This window comes from Bombina bombina, chromosome 1, assembly GCF_027579735.1.
Source record: "Bombina bombina isolate aBomBom1 chromosome 1, aBomBom1.pri, whole genome shotgun sequence".
Classification (NCBI taxonomy): Eukaryota; Metazoa; Chordata; class Amphibia; order Anura; family Bombinatoridae; genus Bombina; species Bombina bombina.
The window spans coordinates 230458949-230478551 of NC_069499.1; the positions used below are offsets into that span (position 1 = coordinate 230458949).

Below are 19603 nucleotides of genomic sequence, written 5' to 3' on the forward strand. Positions count from 1 at the left end.
ATTTGCGGTCGGAAGATTAGGGGTTAATTATTTTAAGTAGCTTGCGGCGACGTTGTGGGGGGCAAGTTAGGGGTTAATAGATATAATACAGGGGTCGGCGGTGTTAGGGGCAGCAGATTAGGGGTACATAAGTATAACGTAGGTGGCGGTCGGCAGATTAGGGGTTAAAATTTTTAATCGAGTGGCGGCGATGTGGGGGGACCTCGGTTTAGGGGTACATAGGTAGTTTATGGGTGTTAGTGTACTTTAGGGTACAGTAGTTAAGAGCTTTATAAACCGGCGTTAGCCAGAAAGCTCTTAACTCCTGCTATTTTCAGGCGGCTGGAATCTTGTCGTTAGAGCTCTAACGCTCACTGCAGAAACGACTCTAAATACCGGCGTTAGAAAGATCCCATTGAAAAGATAGGCTACGCAAATGGCGTAGGGGGATCTGCGGTATGGAAAAGTCGCGGCTGTAAAGTGAGCGTTAGACCCTTTAATCACTGACTCCAAATACCAGCGGGCGCCCAAAACCAGCGTTAGGAGCCTCTAACGCTGGTTTTGACGGCTACCGCCGAACTCTAAATCTAGGCCAGAGTATGCTGACAAACCAGAACGGTAAATAAATATTTACGATCAGTCACTTAGGCAGTATTTTTACTCGTTGCTTTTTACCATTTGGCTGCAACACGCCATCTCCACTGATTGACCTTCTGTTCTCACGCCTATTGTCCCTTAGGGTAACACTGCTTCCGGGTGCTGGTTCACTGCCTCAGCACTGTTTGTGAGAGCCCAGTGGTGTAGTCCATAATACTCGCACAGCTAGAAAACGATCACCAGAGCGGCTCAATCATCAACACCATTTATTGACTAAAAAATGTTTTAGTCAATAAATGGTGTTGATGATTGAGCCGCTCTGGTGATCGCTTTCTTGCTGTGTGATTTTTTTTTTATAAACCTGTGTTGTGTTTGCAATTGTTTGATATCCATGAGAGCAGAGTATTTTTGTGTATTTTTTTTAACAAAAGATCAAAAGGTTAAACAATAAAGACAATTTGTCATAGCCTTCTTTGCTCATATTTACCAAGGATGCCAATATTAGTGTAGGTCACTGTATGTGGTGGTTTCTCAGTGAAAATGGTAAGCATCTAAAACTCCAAAACAGCACAGTGGTGGAAATGGCTTAGGAGTTAAAGGGTTAAAAAAAAAAAAAAACAATTGAAGAATCCATTAGAGAATGGTACACCAATATGAAGTACTAAGTATTATTAGAATTCTGGCTAGTGATTTTGACATCCTGACTGTGAGCTCTTTTGGTACCTGAAAAAAGGTCTGAAATTTTGATAGATACAATTGAAATTAAGACCAATTTTGTCAAAACCTAAATGTCCATTTTATGGAAGACATGCTAATTATATTCCTTATATCATTATTTGTCACTTGCAAATTATTATTTTTTTCCATCCTTTTTGTTACCAGGAAAATTAGATTCAGACACAACCGAAGCAATGAAGTTACCTCGATGTGGAAAGCATGAACAGCGAATGTCCTTCAATGTGGGTTCCAAATGGAAGCAAGAGTCATTGACTTATAAGATCATCAACACCACTTCAATCATTTCTGAGAAACTGGTCAGGGCGGAATTAATAAAAGCTTTAAAGGTACCACTAACAAAAATAATTAAAATTACTTGACTAGAAGAGTGAATAGTCATTTTATGCTGGATAATATTGTTAGATCTTCTTTATATTTTCTAAATTTCTAAGCAAGCAAAATTATTGTTTTGTTGATACCGTGTTAGCCAGTTAACTAATTGAAAAAAATAAAATAACAAACAAATTGTATAATTGATACCTTTATTGGCTAATGAAAAAAAAACTATTTATTTTTTTGCAAGCTTTCAAAGAACTATGGCTCCATCAGTCAGTTTTCTGATGAAGGAGCCATAGTGCTTTAAAAGCTTGCAAAACAAATTCCTTTTCATTAGCCAATAAAGGTATCACATATACAATTTGTGTGATATTTTATTTTTTAGTAAATTTCTTATAAAGACTAATCCTATTGGCCTTAAGATATAGTAAGAAAGATGTTTATACAAGTAATTTGTTATATTCTTTCAGGTTTGGGAGGATGTGGTCAACCTGAAATTTGTTGAAGTTGATGTTAACAAGACTGCAGACATTGATATATTCTTTGTATCTGGCCTGCATAATGATGGAAACCGAAACGCCTTTGATGGACCAGGGCGTGTTCTGGGTCATGCCTTCATGCCACCATTCACTAAAAAGAAAAAGGATCTAGATGGAGACTTACACCTAGATAACGATGAGAAGTGGACACTCAATGAAAAGAAAGGTAAATGCATATGTTGTTGGGTTACTAATATTTTATTTTACAGCAGGAACCCCCTTCTGTCAGACCCTACTTTAAATATGTGCTGATAATATAGAAGTGAAAAATCAAAAGGCGTTCAACAAAAGGTGAACTGTGTTTTGTGACCGTTTATTGCCCCCCCCCAACTCCAAGTATAAATAGACATGGACTGTTAATTTGATTGATAGTCAGATAGAGATAGATAGATAGATAAAGAGTGTATATAAAAAGTCTACACACCTTTATGAAATTGCAGATTGTTTTATTCTTTGTGAATAAGTCTCTATTAACTTTGCACATCTACTCTTTGGAATTTTATCACACTCTTTTTTTCAACAAAGTTCAAGTTTCTTCACATTATGAGGAGATTTCAGGTGTACAGCTCACTTTGATTTTCCATTTCTGAAGCCATGCCTTGGTCAACTTGAACATGTACTTTGGGTCATTGTCATGATGGAATGTGAAATCCCCCTTCATCTTCAGCTTTCTGACAGACACCAGCAGGTTTTATGCCAAACTATCTTCATATTTGGAACTGTTTATTATGCCATCTATCTTGTCTATATGACAATAGTCATGACAATAGTCCCTGACCCAGCTGAAGATAAGCAGCCCCAAAGCATGATGCAATCACCACCATGCTTCAAAGTCTGTAAAGTGTGTGATGATGAGCTTTCTTGATTTTGTACCAAACATATATTTTCCAATTTTGGCCAAAAAGTAAAAACTTTGCTTCTCAGAATGTAGCACATTTTCCCACATGGTTTGGAGTGACTGAATGAATATTTTGGCATAATTTAGATGTTCCCTTTTGTAAGAAAGGGTTTCTGCCTTGCCACCCTACACTTATCCCAGACACATGCAGAATACGAGAGATGGTGGTGACATGCAATCAGCGACTGGTACCTGTCAGAAATTCCTTTACCTCCATTAGTGGTGCTATTGGCCTCTTTGTAGCCTCCCTGATGCTCCTCGTCATCTCATCAGCTTTGGAGGGTCATCCTGATTGTTGCAATGTCTCTGTGGTGCCACATTTTTTCCACCTATTCATGATGGTTTTGACAGTGCTCCATGGTACATCCACTGCCTTCAATATTCTTTAATATAGCTCTACTAATTGGTACTTTTAAACAATTATATCTAGCAGTTTCTTTGGCAACTCTTTGTAGACCATGGCTCTCCTAGTAGGATGCAACCCCAAACATTCAAGCAAAGTCTACTGCACAGTTGACTTTAATCTGTGTTTAAACAGAATCACTTTAATTGATAGCATATCCCTCTCTGCATATCTCAAAACAGAATACACCTGTCATGGTTGACTTTATATTTCCTACCTGTTCTATGTTAAATTCTGCATATGTTATGTATTAATATTGTTTTTGTACTATTGTACCCTATTGTATCAATGCAATGTTTTGTGGATCCAGGACATACTTGAAAACGAGAGAAATCTCAATGTATCCTTCCTGGTAAAATATTTTATAAATAAATAATAGCAGGTGTATGCTATTTACCTACAAACATGATTTAGAATTTGATTGGTTAACTGTGAACACAGCTAGAGCCAGCATTATGAAAGGGCAAAGTTCTGCAGGGTGTTTTTTTATTTTGTTTTTAATTTCTTAATAATTAACTTTGGGTTTTTTTTCCCTCTGGATTTTTGTTTGTTGGAAGATCACATTACAGATGGAAATATTACATTGTTATTTCTGTCTTTACATTCCAAAAACCTTCAACTTCCTGTGTAGACTTTTTTTATCCACTGTGCATGAGCATTTAGAGGTTTTGGATGCAAACGAATGCAGAAAAAGCAGTCTGCTCATGGCATTTGGCTCTCATCAGAGCCAGATTTCTTCTTGTGAAAGTGCAACAGACTAAGATCTGTGCAAATAGCAAAAAATAATTTAAAAAACCCAGTATTCAAATAACAAGCCAGGAATCAAAACCAGGGCTGGTAGTCAGACGAGCCGAGTCAGGAGCCAAAGCGAATAGTCAGATGAGCTGAGTCAGGAGCCAAAGCGAGTAGTCAGATGAGCCGGAATCAGGAACAAGGAGAACAGCAGAGTCAGGAACAAGCCAGGGATCAGGAACCAGGAGGGACGTCAGACAGCTAGGTAATACACAGGAGCTCTCACAAACAGGTCTGAGACAACGCAAGGGCAAAGCATACTGAACAGAGGCCCTTTAAATAATAAGTGATGACATCACAATTCTGAGACTCCATCCTGTCTCACACGGATGATGTACACCAGTCTGGCCATAAAAGGAAGTGCAGGAAATGAGCAGCATCACACAGTATGCACCAGAGTCAGCAAGAGAGGTGAGTAAAATGGCTGCCAGCAGCACATGGCAAACAAAGCAGGGAAAAAACCCTGACGGTACCCTCCCCTCAACAACCCCTCCCCGCGGGAGGACAAAAGGCTTATTGGGGAAACGGGCATGGAAGGCATGGAGGGGGGCTGGAGCATGAACATCAGAGGAGGGAACCCATGAACGCTCCTCCGGACCATAGCCCCTCCAGTGAACCAAATACTGTACGCGGCCACTGGACATACGAGAGTCAATAATGCTGCTGACCTCATACTCCTACTGGTTGTCAACAAAGATAGGACAGGGACGAGGCAACACAGTGGTAAACTGATTAAAAACCATTGGTTTCAAGAGGGAGACATGAAAAACATTGGAGATGCGCATTGCAGGAGGAAGGTCAAGAGCGTAGGCCACAGGATTGACCCGTTGGAGTATTCAAAAAGGACCAACATAACAGGGAGCCAGTTTATTGGAAGGCACATGAAGGTTCAAGTTGCGGGAGAACAGCCAAACTCTCTCACCAACCTGGTAGGAAGGTGTGGGCAGACACCTACAATCAGCCTGGAACTTTTGGCGCTGCATAGAACGATGAAGGCAATCCTGAATCTGCACCCATGTGGAACGGAGTTGCCGGAGATGCTCCTCCAAAGCCGGAATGCTCTGAGACATGAATGAATCGGGCAACAAGAATGGTTGAAACCCATAATTCGCCATGAACGGGGATAACTTGGAGGAAGCATTAATAGCACTATTACGAGCAAACTCTGCCCAAGGTAACAGTTCCGACCAATTATTGTGGTGATCTGAGACATAGCAACGGAGGAACCATGACAGAGCTTGATTAGACCGTTCCGCAGCCCCATTGGATTGAGGGTGATATGCTGAGGAGAAGGAAATAAGTACCACAATGGTCATTTTGTCACATTAAATCTGTATTTGATGTTTCAGTTTCTCAAAGGGACTGGATTTCTAAAATCACCTGAGAATAACAACTTTTCATTACATCTGAGAGGATTGCAGGCGTTATCCTTGCCTGGTAAACTGGTGTTTGTTTAAATATCCACTCGGTTTTGTCTGAACGAAGCGTCACCTTAAAGCAGTGCTTTCCAAACTGTGTGTCGGGACACACTAGTGTGTCGGCAGCAGTTTGTAGGTGTGTCCCTGCTTCAGCACAATTTTTTTTAATTTTTTTGGGGGTTTGTGACTTTCCACCTGCCTGCTACGCATATCACATGGTTGACATGTGATTGATACCTAGGGGGGATACATATCATCTTAACCAATTGACACAGCTCAGTGGGAACTGAAACTATTCCCATTGGTGGCACATTGGCTCCTGACTGCACATGTAGTCTCCTTAATTGGCTTGTGACTGTACGTGTAATCAGTGAGTGGGACAGTAGTGTGTTTGCAGTGTGGGCAGTAGTCAATCGCACTCACGGAGCTCTGAGGGCAGCAGCTTAAATGCTGAGCTGAAGTCAGTGGGGTTTTTTTTTGGCAACTAGCTCCCTGTAGTGCATTGCTGCTCCTGCTCTTGATATATGGATAGGAAGTGGAAGCTTAAAAATGCTTGATGATGAAATGCGAGTGTCTTTATCTAATATTCCACCTAATATTCAGAAATTGTGTTCATCCCATCAACCTCATACATCCCATTAAAATAGCAAGTAGCTATTTGTGTTATTAAACTTTTTTAATTCTTGCACATACTTTTACTTTTAAATACATTTCATTATTATATAATTTATGTATGTGTCTGTATCTCTTAAAACAAGTTAGTTTAACCTCCTTTTTGCTAGTACAACTGAATTACTGTGTCGCGAAATCATGTAGGTCTAAAAAGTGTGTCACTAACATAACAAGTTTGGAAAGCTCTGCCTTAAAGGGACACTCAAGTCAAAATTAAACTTCAAGATTCAGATACAACATGCAATTTTAAACAACTTTCCAATTTACTTCAATTAACAAAATGTGCACAGTCTTTTTATATTTACACTTTTTGAGTCACCAACTCCTACTGAGCATGTGCAAGAATTCACTGCATATACGTATATGCATTTGTGATTGGCTGATGACTGTCACATGATACAGGGGGAGTGGAAATAGACATAACTTTGCAATTTATTTAACAAAAATCTGCTACTCATTTGAAGTTCAGTTTAAGTGCTATTCCATTGTCTTCTTATCATGCATTTGTTGATTATGCAAATCTACTGTATTGACTGGTCCTTTAAAGGATAACTGTTTAATTCTAATCACTCTTTTAAGGATAGATTAGTTATCTGGGATAAAACGATGTGTCCTTTCTGGTTAGGAAAGGTAGCTTGAACTGTGTCATTCCAAACCTGTAAAAAAATAAGCCCTTCTAGGATTTCAACCATTAGGTCAATGATTATCCATGAGAAATGACAAAGCCTTGATGTTGTTAATAACTTACGGTCCTGAAAAGTCTATTGTCTATCAGAAATAAATAAATAATAATAATTTTCCACTTAAAAACTAAAAAGGTGTATACTTGAGTGTAAAAGACTGAATGAAGTTAAAGGGACAGTCAACCCAAAATTTGTCATGCGTCATTCCTATAAAGTTGCAAACACTTATTATTCCCAACTATAGCTCAATTTTGTAACATATATCATTTATAAGTAATAGTACTTACTTTTTACGCCTCTGCCTGTTTAAAATGTTCGCCTGCCCCTTCCCTATTTCGTCACAAGTATCGTCATCATGTTGCTGTGCTCGCAGTTATTTTTCAGTCGTACATGCTCCTGTGTTTGGCGAATGCCCAATGCGCCGATAAGACTGTAGGGGGAAGTTTCAAAAAGGAAATGAAAATACATTATCATTATCCTAGCCGTGTCCTATTTGTGGCGTACCGGTATGCTTCAAGCTCAACGCTCCAGCCGCAGTTCCAATACCATTTCACCGATTGCAAGTATATGGTATGTAATAAATTCTTTTCATGAGTGTTTTCCGACTGGACAGGGTTTGTAATGGTGTCATGTAACAAGCCTGATATCGGATTCAATGCTACACTTGGCAATGATACCTTGCTGTTCCTTACTAAAGTGGAAGTAGTCTGTTATCTTTCTTTGCCTTCAACTAAATAAGTCTCAACCATCTGACCTTTTTTTTTCACCAACAAATAAAATAAATATGTTTGGTTGCACTGTTTTCTATATAAGATTGGTCTCTGCCGCATGATGCACTATGTGAGAGTGGGAGATGGCAGTACATTGCTAACAAGAGCTCAGTATTACCTGCTCTCACTGTGGCTGTCTCTTCAGGAAGATCAGGCAGGTTACAGACGGGGAACACAGCAGATCAGAGGCACTCCCTGTGACGGTAAGAAGGAGGTGATGAGCTAAAAATCTGAAAGGGAAGCCATATGGAGTCATCATATAGCCATCTTGAAACAAAGAAGTGGAAAAATTAACTTTTTTTCTTGGGACAATGGAAACACTTTAATAAAAACCTTGTCCATAGGGTTTTAATGTTAGAAAGATTTCACTATCTTCAACAGGGAAAAATATAATTCTTCACAACATGATTTTTCTATGGGAAAGTTATATACATACCCCTTCCCAACAACACGCACATACACATTCAAATCAGCCAAATAGCCTTTACTGAAACCTAGTCAAATACTACTAGACCTAGGAAACAAGCATGTTTACACAGAGTAATCTATTATTCAAATAATATTATGGGTTCATTGAAAGGGCTAAGAGGCAAGAATTTTTTGTAGAGTTTAGAGTTCTTTAAAACAAGTATTTTCTATTACCATCTCAAACACTGTTACTATTTAGTATTGTGTATAACTGCTCAGCATAATGATCCCTTACCCAACATTCTGCGGACTAACCAAGGGACTGAAACTGGGATTAAAAAAACCAAGGTCCTCCATTTTATGACTATTATGAAAAATGACCAGAGAGAAATATTTTGAAACAGCTGTGCATCTTCTCTATGCACATTGTATTTGAAATTGCAACACTTTTTCTTATGTATTGTGTTAGTCAAAATTCAATAAAAAACACAAAAAAAACCTTGTCCATATTCCTGTAATGGAACAGAATGCATAACCAACAGGTTCTCAGTGACCTTCAGAAACATAATTTATGCTTATCTGAAAATTTTTTATTTCTTTCATAGTGGCGAGAGTCTATGATCCATTACATAAAGAATATAAATTCCTACCATCAGGAGGAGGCAAATTTTCCCAAACCCCAAGAGCTCTATAAAACCTCCAACACATACCTTAGTTTAACATGAAGCCAAGCAGTGAGGTTTAACAAGAAATAAGAGCCAAAAATTAAGTAGGAAAAAAAGATGTGCTTGAAACAAAAATAATCCTAGAAAAGGGTGGGGGCTTGTTGACTCTCGCCATCATGAAAGAAATTAATATATCAGGTAAGCATAAGTTATGTTTTCTTTCAAAATGGTGGTGAGAGTCCAAGATCCGTTACTTATGGAATCTAAAACACAAGCTGTGGAAGTCCACAAGTAACTATAAAGGGAGGGATTGAAAACAACAATTTTTTTTGCTGAGAAATTAAATCCATAACCTAAAAGCACATATATATCTTATAACAAACTCAAAAAGACATGCACAATCATCACACTGGGATAACTGCCTTAAGAACCTTTCTACCAAAGGCTGCTTTCAGAGGAAGAAACTTTTGTAAAGATATGCAAAGGCTGCTTTGCAACGTTGATCAACTGAAGGCTCATTTTTGAAAGCCGCAGAAGTGGCAACTGATCTAGTCGAATGAGCTGTAATTCTCTGAGGCAGAGGCTGGGCTGCCTCCAAATAAGCTCTGTGAATCAAAAGTTTTAACCAAGAGGTTAAACAGGGTCTTCTGACTTTTCCTAGAGCCAGAAAAAAGAACAGATAGACTAGAAGCTTGTCTGAAATCCTTAGAGCATTGAAATATTATGTTAATGCTACTAACAGCATCCAAAAAATGCAAAGATCTTTCAGAAGAATTTTTTTGGTTAGGACATGAGGGAACAACAATCTCCCTATTTATGTTGTGTGAGGAAACAACTTTAGGTAAAAACTTAAATGCAATCTGTAAAACAGCCTTATCCTGATGGAATATCAAATAAGGAGACTCACAAGAGAGCAGACAATTCAGAAACTCTTCTAGCAGAAGAGATGGCCAAAATATACAACAGTTTCCATGAAAGTAGTTTAATGTGCAATTTATGCAGAGGCTCAAAATGTGGAACCTGCAAAACCCTTAACACTAGGTTAAGACTACAAGGAGGAAAAATAGGCTTAATAACACGTTTAATTCGGACTAGAGCCTGAACGAAACAATGAATATTAGGAAGATTAGTAATCTTCCTGTGAAATAATACAGGAAGAGCAGACATTTGTCCTTTTGGAGAACTAGCAGATAAACCCTTATCTAAAACATCCTGCAAAAACTGAAGAATCCTAGGAATTCTAAAAGAATGCCAGGAACAAATTATGGTCAATACACCAATAAATGTAAGTTTTCCAAACTTTGTAATACATTTTCCTAGAAACAGGCTTACAAGCCTGAATCAGAGTGTTATTCACAGAATATGAGAATCATCTATGACTCAGAACTAAGCATTCCATTTCCATGCCATCAAGTTTAGATACTTTAAATCTGGATGGAAGAAAGGACCTTGAGACAGAAGGTCTGACTCTAGAGGAAGAGGCCAAAGTGAGCAACTGGACATTCAAACCAGATCCACATACCAAATACTGTGAGGCCACGCTGGGGTAATAAGGAATACAAATTACTTTCTATTTTATCTAGGAATAGGAAAGTAGAACGAGAGGAGTAATCAGATAAGCAGGCTGAATCACAAACCATACTTCCTCTGACAAGCACTGTACTTTGAGGGGAACTGGGCTTCGATATAGACTGAAAAGCCCCTTTCACTGAAGAAATCATGCACATCATCATGCTTCAACCACCTCCAATGGAGGAAAGTAATAACTAAGGTATGTGTGAGGTTGGAGGTGTTTTATAGGGCTATTGGGGTTTGGAAAACTTTGCCTCCTCCTGGTGGTAGGAATGTAAGTCGCATATGTAAAGGATTGTGGACTCTTGCCACCTATATGAAAAAAAGGAGACAAAATAGGACCTCAATGGCCTTCAAAAAGGAGACAAAAAACATGGGATAATTATCCTGATCACCCAAGGGCTTGTCTTAAGAAAAAAAAACTGCCTCCTATAGGGTTAGTTTTAAAGAGAGTAGAATCAAGGTCAGATCATATTTGACTTGCGTAATTTTTGCGTGTGTGATCCAGCAGAAATTAGTGGACCCAACCCATCACTTTCCTAATGCAAGATGTTAACCAAGAAACAAAAAATCTAATGTATATGCATCTATTAATTATAAAAGGAAGCACAGTAAATTGTCAGTGCATGGGATAGCAGTGCATAGTTCAATTGCATAAGACGTACATTTTTCATTTCAAAATGTCCTGAGTTATGGAAAGATTGCTCTGAAAAATATTTATAGATAAATCAGCATGCTTTGGTACTAGTTCAATAAAAGACTCTTGGGAGAAATAATGGGGGAGGACTGGGATAATATGTGATTGTCATGATAGCAGTAAAGTTCAAGTTTAATAGAAGGATAAAGATTATGGGATAGTTGGGCTGTGAGATAGTGAGAAGAGTTCTGTTGCCTCTGTAATGGATTATGTAAAGCAGTGTTTCTTAACCGCCATCCTCAAGTACCTACAACAGGCCATACACTGATGTAAAGAACTGAATTGTATAAATATTAGCAGAACAGGTGTGTGTGTGTGTGTGGGGGGGGGGACAGGACATAAACCTTGGACACACTACATACTGGTTGTTACTGTGTGTTTAACACATGCATAGCCACAGCCCACGGGGCAGGATTATTCGAAGTGAATGGGGTTAAAAATATATACTGCTGTTTCCAATAAACAGCAATCTGTACCTTTGTATAATAAAAGCCACATTTAGTATTAGAGTATTAGTCAGAGGTGAAAATAACCTGCGCAATGTATACATTCCTGTAGAATACTTTATAACAAAATGTTTAAAGAGCCATAAATATATTTACGCAGCTGTATCATTAAAGAGATACTAAACTCAACATTTTTATTTAATGATTCATTTTTGAAACCTTAATGGCCACATATAAATGTATGACTAATAAATAGTCAAATAATAATAATATTCTTCTTAAAAATGTTTGAAGGTACAGATGATATAGGTAAGGTTGCTGTTCTGCCCTCTAGAGAGCTCTTTTGAATTTTGGCCACCCCAAAACACACATTAATAGTTTGTTTGTTTTTTTCCAGGGGCCACAAAAACTACGGCACACATTCTTTCTTCTGCTTTTTCCTAGGGGCTGCAAAGACTAGTGCATAGGGCCAACAGTTTGCCATTCCTGCTCTAAATAACTGGAAACAAAACTGGAATATGAGAGTAATAATTACAGAGGCAGTGAAAGAGCCAGAGGACTTTGTACCTACTCCAATATAAGGTTGATTTATCAAGCTGCGGCGGACAGGGGCGCATATACGCACCCCTGTCCACCCCAGCTCGCCTCTGGTGGGCTGAGTTCCGCTACCGGAATTCAGCATTGCAGACGAGCACTGTTTTGCGTTCGCGTGCAATCCGCCCCCTGCTCGCGCAAGTTAATCATGTGCGGACAGGAGCGGTCTATCTCCGGGCTCAGACGAGCCCGGGGAGAGTGAAATTTGCCACCTAAGAGTTTGTGAAAAGTTAGGGAAGCAGCGGTCTAATGACAGCTGCTTGTTAAATACGGACTGCAGGTTCTCTTGTACGAACCTGCAGTCGTAGGCAGCCGAAGCCTGCCAAATGTGTTGATAAATCAACATGCAAATAGGCATGAAGTGACAATCAATCATAAACCTGGTGTCTTTAGAACATGAGAGACCTGTTTTATAATTATATTGTATTATACATATTTAAAGGAACAGTCTACACCAAAATCTTTATTGTTTTAAAAGATAGATAATCCATTTACTACCCATTCCCTAGTTTTGCATAACCAACACGGTTATATTAATATACTTTTTACCTCTGTGATTACTTTCTATCTAAGCTTCTTCAGACTGTCCCCTTATTTCAGTTCTTTTAACAGACTTGCATTTTAGCCAATCAGTGCTGACTCCTAGGTAACTGCACGTTGCGTGAGCACAGTGTTTTCTATATGACACACATGAACTAACACCTTCTAGTGGTGAAAAACTGTCAAAATGCATTCAGATAAGAGGCAGCCTTCAAGGTCTAAAAAATTAGCATATGAACCTCCTAGGTTTGTTCTCTTGGTATTCTTAGTTGAAAGCTAAATTGGTTATAAAAGTAAATTGGAAAGTTGTTTAAAATTACATGCCCAATCTGAATCATGAAAGTTTATTTTGGACTAGACTGTCCCTTTAAGAAATTATATTTTGTACAATGGCACTGCATTGCATTTACACTGATCTATATAAGAGTTCATGCGTATGTCTGTTCTTGTAGGGGTGAATCTGTTGCAGGCAGCAGCACATGAGCTGGGACATTCTCTGGGACTAGATCATTCCACCATTCCAGGAGCACTTATGGCCCCAACATACAAAGGTTATAACCCAAAGTTCAAACTTCACCAAGATGACATTGATGCAATCCAGGCTTTGTATGGTAAACCTCCCCCGAAAATCAGTCAGGGCTCAAGCTCTCCTCAGACAGCAAACATCTCCAAAGAGGCAGCATCTGTAGATGTTAAAAAAAATGCCACTGTTACTACAGGACCTTCAGTAAAAAATCAGGCTCCTAAGAAGCAATATAACATCCAAATGTGCGGAGAAGATCCAATTGATACATTTGCATCCATCAAAGAAGGTTCCATTTACTTATTCAAAGGTAGGTGTAGTTACTGCAAATAGACGTAAAACTATCCAGCTTTATTATAGAACCTTTCCAAAAATTACCTCTATTTTAATGTCATTTTTGGTTTAAAATAATAATTCTTTTGTGGAAAGCCATTTCAGTATCGCAATAATTTGTTTTGTTTTTTACAAGATGCTTGTATACCCTTGTTGTTATATATGTGACACATTTTTGCAGGAGACTATTTCTGGGAGTTAAGTCATGGGAAGCAGCCAATGACGCCTAAGAAAAAGCAACCGCAGCTCATTTCATCCAAGTGGAAAGAACTTCCAGGATCCATTGATGCCTCTATTAGAATGCAAAATCCTGCAGCAGACCAGGATGGGAAGATATTCTTTTTTAAGGTATTTGCTTTGGTTGGTTTCAGGCTAAGACACATTGACAGAACTCTTTACACATAATGGTGCTCTGGATTTTTAACAGAAACAAATATTTACCTATTTAAAGGGATATCATGTTCAAAAAGTAAAATATACTCTACCAAAGCATGGAGAGATAATAGGTGCGCCTATGCAAGATGTGGTTGTACACAATTACTTATGATATAAATATAAAATAGAGAAATCAAATCAAATATATATAAAATATTAAATGTATAATATAAAGTCTCTTGGAGATCACTTAAAAGTGAATATTTAAATGTCCCTTATGTGCCCCAGATGGGATCTTGTTTGGGGAAACAATAACTTACAGAATCCTCCAAAGTATGAGAGAAAAAATAAGCAGGCAGCTCTTCTGGAGTGAGGTGACCAATCACTTAATAGTAATCCTTTAAATAAACAGAAAGAAGGTGCCCATAGCGTAATATGTTCAAATTAAAAGAGAGGGATAGATATGTGAATAGATTTCACTCACATTTATTAGAGCACTATCAAGTGCTATACTGGCAGGCCAGATATTCAGGAGTAGTCTGGCTAACTCTCATCCCATGTCAGGAACCAGATTCTCAATCTCCTTTCCCTCAGGCAGCAAATAAAAAATGGATCCAATATTGCAGGGTAATGCTAGTTATAAAACCGCACCAATACCCCAATAAGACAATGTGTATAAAAAATGTTTGATAAAAAATAGTGTTTATTATCTAAAAACACATACACAGCGACTTGTTTCTCAGTGGATACACTGTTTCATCAGGCTGATCTAATAAATTTGATATAATAAACACTATTTTTTTATAAAGTACTGATTTCCCTCTCTTTGTAAGATATTTTAATTTCCCTAATTATTTATTTGATTTTGCATTAAAAATGTTCTTGCCTCCTATAGAGGACAAAAAAATAAATTCTAGAAGTATTATGCTACAAAATAATTAAATTGCCTTCTTACATGTAAAGTATTTATTTTCATAAATAGCTACAAAATAGTACTTGGCTACTGTCAGCATTGTCAAGTCACTTCTGTGAGAGAGTGTAGCCCACTATTTGATAACTATGCAGTACAATTGTGCAAGAAAACATCAAATTGAGCAACATGTTCCGGTGTAAAGCTAAAAAATTCTGCAATACAATTAGTCATTTCTAACACATGTTGTTCTGTTACCATTAAAAGCGCTAGTTCTTAAACTATATTCAGTTTCTGTATACAAAATTACTATCATTTTCTAAATAGCAGATAACTATAACCTAGTCTGCATTTTTAAAATATCAAAACAAGAGTAGTATCTTTTTAATATCTAATATGTTATAAATTAAAGGTTTGTTTACAAATTAAAATATTCGATTTTAAATGCACGCACAAGAGGTTAAAATGTGTTAAGGAAAAATAGTCTTCCAGTAATATTAAAGGGACACTGAACCCAAATGTTTTCTTTCATGATTCAAATAGAGCATACAATTTTAAGCAACTTTCTAATTTACTCCTATTATCACATTTTCTTCATTCTCTTGCTATCTTTATTTTAAAAGCAGGAATGTAAATCTTAGCAGCCAGCCCATTTTAGGTTCAGCACTATGGACAGCACTTGCTTATAGGAGGCTTACATTTACCCACCAATAAGCAAGCATAACCCAGGCTCTCAACCAAAAATAGCCCGGCTCCTATGCATCATATTCCTGCTTTTTAAATAAAGATATCAAGAGAACAAATAAAAATTGATAATAGGAGTAAATTAGAAAGTTGCTTATCATGAAAAAAATGGGTTTGGTGTCCCTTTAAATATAAATGAAAAGGAGGAAACAATGTGTATATTAGTTTGTTAGCTTCTATAGGCAAATGCCTTTTCTTTACAATAATATGAGATTTGAACTGTAAAATGTTGCTGATCCCTAAGATAAAGTAGTTACAGATTTATAACAAATCTTGTGAAACATCTCGTGTACTAAGTTTAAAAAATAAATAATGGTTTGCACTGAAAGTTCTGTCCTCTGAATTTCTAGATAATACGGTTTGGAGAACCTTGAACTTGAAATCAGAACAGATAAAAATCTATATATTAACATACAGACATGTTTATTCTCTTCATGACCTGACATTGCAGACCAAATGGTAGTGTATTGCCAGTGTAGTTCTGTTAATTATTAAATAAACAACTGTACATGCTAAAGATTATGATATATTTAAAGCTGAAATATGCTTTAGAACAATATATACATTTTGTTTTTAATTATATTAGTTTTATTAGTTCTTTAAATATTGAACGAAATATGTGATATGTCATAAAGTACTTTAGTTATTATAAAGTAAATGGAGCAGACATGTTCCAACCTAGGTTTCTCTTATCTAATCTTTTCAGGACAATTAGGGATAGGGACATTTTTGGGGAATATTAAGGTACCAATTAAAATTTCTTGCTATACACTACACAGTTATCGTTTGCACACTATTTCTTATTGTTCTAAATAGAATTGATTAGTTAAGAGAGAACCTAGATTTCAACATGGCAGTACCCAATACTTTATAGGAACTCATTGCAATTAAAAAGCCCACATCTTTCACAGTTAGATTTCAGAAAAAGGGAACCAAATAAATAACAAAAATATATTGCAATTTTTTTTAATGCACCTATTTAAACATTTTATATTACTATATTATATGATCTATATTTAAACATGTTTAATATCCCTTTAACTTTATAGCAGTGCTTTAGAATTTGATGTGACCCTTTTAATTGTATATAAAAAATTGTATATATATATACACACACAAACACTCCATGTGATACTAAAACAAAACCATTAAAGGGACATAAAGTCATATATTGTTATACCAGCTACAGTGTATAAAATGTATGGGAAAGTGATCCTTTAATTTGTTTTTGTATATGAAATAGTTTGCTTGTTTTTACCACAACCCATTAAGGACTAGATTTTGAGTGGCACACTAACTGTTGTGTGTGAGTAAAAAGGGGTATTATGAGTTAAAAGTAACCGTGTTTGCTTGAGCACAATTGAAAATGCACGTTAGGATACAGCAACTTTAGAGCTCTGTTTAACTGTTATGCTCGACTAAGAAGTAAAAAAAAAGAAATACACTCATCATAACACTGATAAAAATTTAAAAAAAAAATATTGCACAAAAAAAACAACTTATAAGGACTCAAAAGATATGAGGTCTCATTCAAATGGTACCACTCCACTTGTAATCTAGCCTCAAATGGGCTGAACTAACAAGAAGAGCAGTCAACCTTATCTTATCACTTATTTCCTAATCTTATACCTGTCTGCATACAACAAAGCCCAATGCTTTTTAGAGAACAACTGAAAATTAACATTTTAGTAGCTCTCCCTTCAACCTCCACTAGGAGTGTGATTTTTTTGCTCCGGCTCTTTTTCTGTAGCCATTACTGCAGTAATGTAGGTGGCAATTTCATCAAGCAAAATCATCTATTTCAAATGACAAAACAAAATTAAAGGAGCTATTTGTAAACTATTTAATACACTGCAGCAGGTAAATGGATCACTGGAACACATTAAATGTGAGAATTGTATACAGTACACTGTCACTTTAAGGATCAGTAAGGTGGGAAACTGTTTCACAAACACCTTTTTATTCTAATGACAGGGAAACAATTACTGGAAGTACAACAATGATCGCATGGAGCCTGGGTACCCCAAACTTATTAAGGACGGATTTCCAGGTGTTCCCAGCAATCTAGATGCTGCATTTACCCAACCAGCTATCATAGCAAAAGGAGGCAAAGTAATAAGGGATGAAAGGATATTCTTTATTAAAGGTATGAGAAAAACAAGGGTAAACACTCACTAAGATATCATGTACTCAGGGCTGCCAATTCAAATGGGAACAATTACATGGAAAATGTTCATGAAATATGGTTAATAATGTATTACTCTCCTGTAAATGTACTCATTGTGATAAAGTGTTAATAACGTTATGTTCTTTATCAGGAAAAAAGTACATTCTGTACGATCCAGCAACAGGAAACAGCACAAGCCCCCAATCACTACAAGACGACTGGGTGGGTGTTAAACTTCCTATCACAGCTGCCCTCAGCTTGAAGAATGAAATGTATCTAATTAGCAAGAAAAAGTTCCAAAAGATCCTTCTGCTAACGTACATACAAGATCGCGTCTATGGTAACATTCACCAGGCAAAGGATTTAAAGCATTTAATCCAATGTGAGGCTACAAATCTATAGTAGTAATCTGAAAAATATAGTGGCCTTTCTGTTGTCTGCCTTTTGTTCAGTATGAAATAATGGAAGATATATAAACATGTGTCTGTGCCTTTTACCTTGTTATTAAACTATTGGTATTACATTCTGCTTGATATCTATCACCCACTTAAGAATGATCTATTGCAACAATAACTCTATATGACAGAATATACATTTTATAAATAATGTAACATTTAAATGTTATCAATAATAAAATTGTTATGATCTATGATGCCAATTCTTGGGTAAGTTTATATGTGCACAGCAAGTAAAAAACAATTAAAGGGACAGTTCACTGTAAAATTGTTTTTCCCTGAATGTGTCCTCCATGACTTGTTATACCAGCTACAGTGTATAAAATGTATGAGAAATGTTGCTCATTTATGCTTCTTTTTGCAAAATAAATAGTTGGATTTACTCTTTGAAACCACAGTCTATCAAAATAATCTTGGCTTGATGAGAGATCAGATCTTGTGATCTTATCACTCAAATACTTCCCTTTCTTATCTCTTTCTCTGTACAATACTTAGAAAGAACAATTGAAAATGAACATTTTAGAACTTTATCTCTTCCACCTCCCACTGTGAGTGTGATTTCATCTGCTGGCTACATAGTTTCTCAATAGCCTAAACCTAGGTATAGAAACTTAGGCAGGGATACTACAGGCTAAATTAGTTATTTCAAATGCCAATATAAAGGCTAAGGAGCTATTTGTAAATAATTTAATATACTCCAGCTGGTAAAATGGATCATTGGGAACAAATTAAAGGAGAGAAACTTTTTTTTGTAAACTGCCCCTTTAAAAACAAATTATGGTCTCTGGATTTGAAGTCGTACCATACTTTCCTCTTACAGTGGATATATGCTTCAATGTCTTGTACCCACCCATAAGCAGGAATCAGTCCTTTGACTCCGAAGACTGGGAGTGCTAACAAAGATGACCACAAGCTATATAGGAAGGGTGGAAGATGGTATGGGTGTGGCGTGATCATTTTTCACTCTTTTCTTTTTAAATATCTTTTTTATTGTTAAGAAAGACAAGAAACACAGTTATACAATTGCACAGACAATACAATATAATCAAGGTCATTATGGAACTTAGTATCATGTATCAGTAATTTGTGCCTTCTTTAATAATAAACCCTGGCAATTTCAATATCTATGATTTTCCTTCTGACCATTTCAAATCTACAGTCATAATCCTTTAAACAACACTCTGGAAAGGTTATCTTTTGGCTATTCTGTATCTGTGTTCAGGTTTTACTTTCTCTCTTTGTGTTTCCATCCCCTCCCAACATCTTTTTTCTTTCTTTTTTTCTTTATTCTACACCCTAACTAACTTAAACCTAACTTCTTAACACAAAAATAACTAAATACTTAAATAATTGAATAAATAGCCTGGAAA

At 36.7% G+C, this 19603-nt stretch overlaps 1 protein-coding gene across 1 annotated transcript in view; it reads left to right on the forward strand.

Moving 5' to 3' along the window:
• The window catches only part of LOC128645104 (matrix metalloproteinase-19), a 55096-nt gene extending 36660 nt beyond the window's left edge, over positions 1–18436 (forward strand). The window contains exons 3-8 of the mRNA XM_053697867.1: positions 1459–1640; positions 2100–2334; positions 13179–13559; positions 13764–13930; positions 17586–17757; positions 17930–18436. Of these exons, the coding sequence (XP_053553842.1) occupies positions 1459–1640; positions 2100–2334; positions 13179–13559; positions 13764–13930; positions 17586–17757; positions 17930–18180 (1388 nt within the window). The 3' untranslated portion in view covers positions 18181–18436. The remainder of the gene's footprint in view (positions 1–1458; positions 1641–2099; positions 2335–13178; positions 13560–13763; positions 13931–17585; positions 17758–17929) is intronic.
• The last annotated feature ends 1167 nt before the right edge of the window (positions 18437–19603 follow it).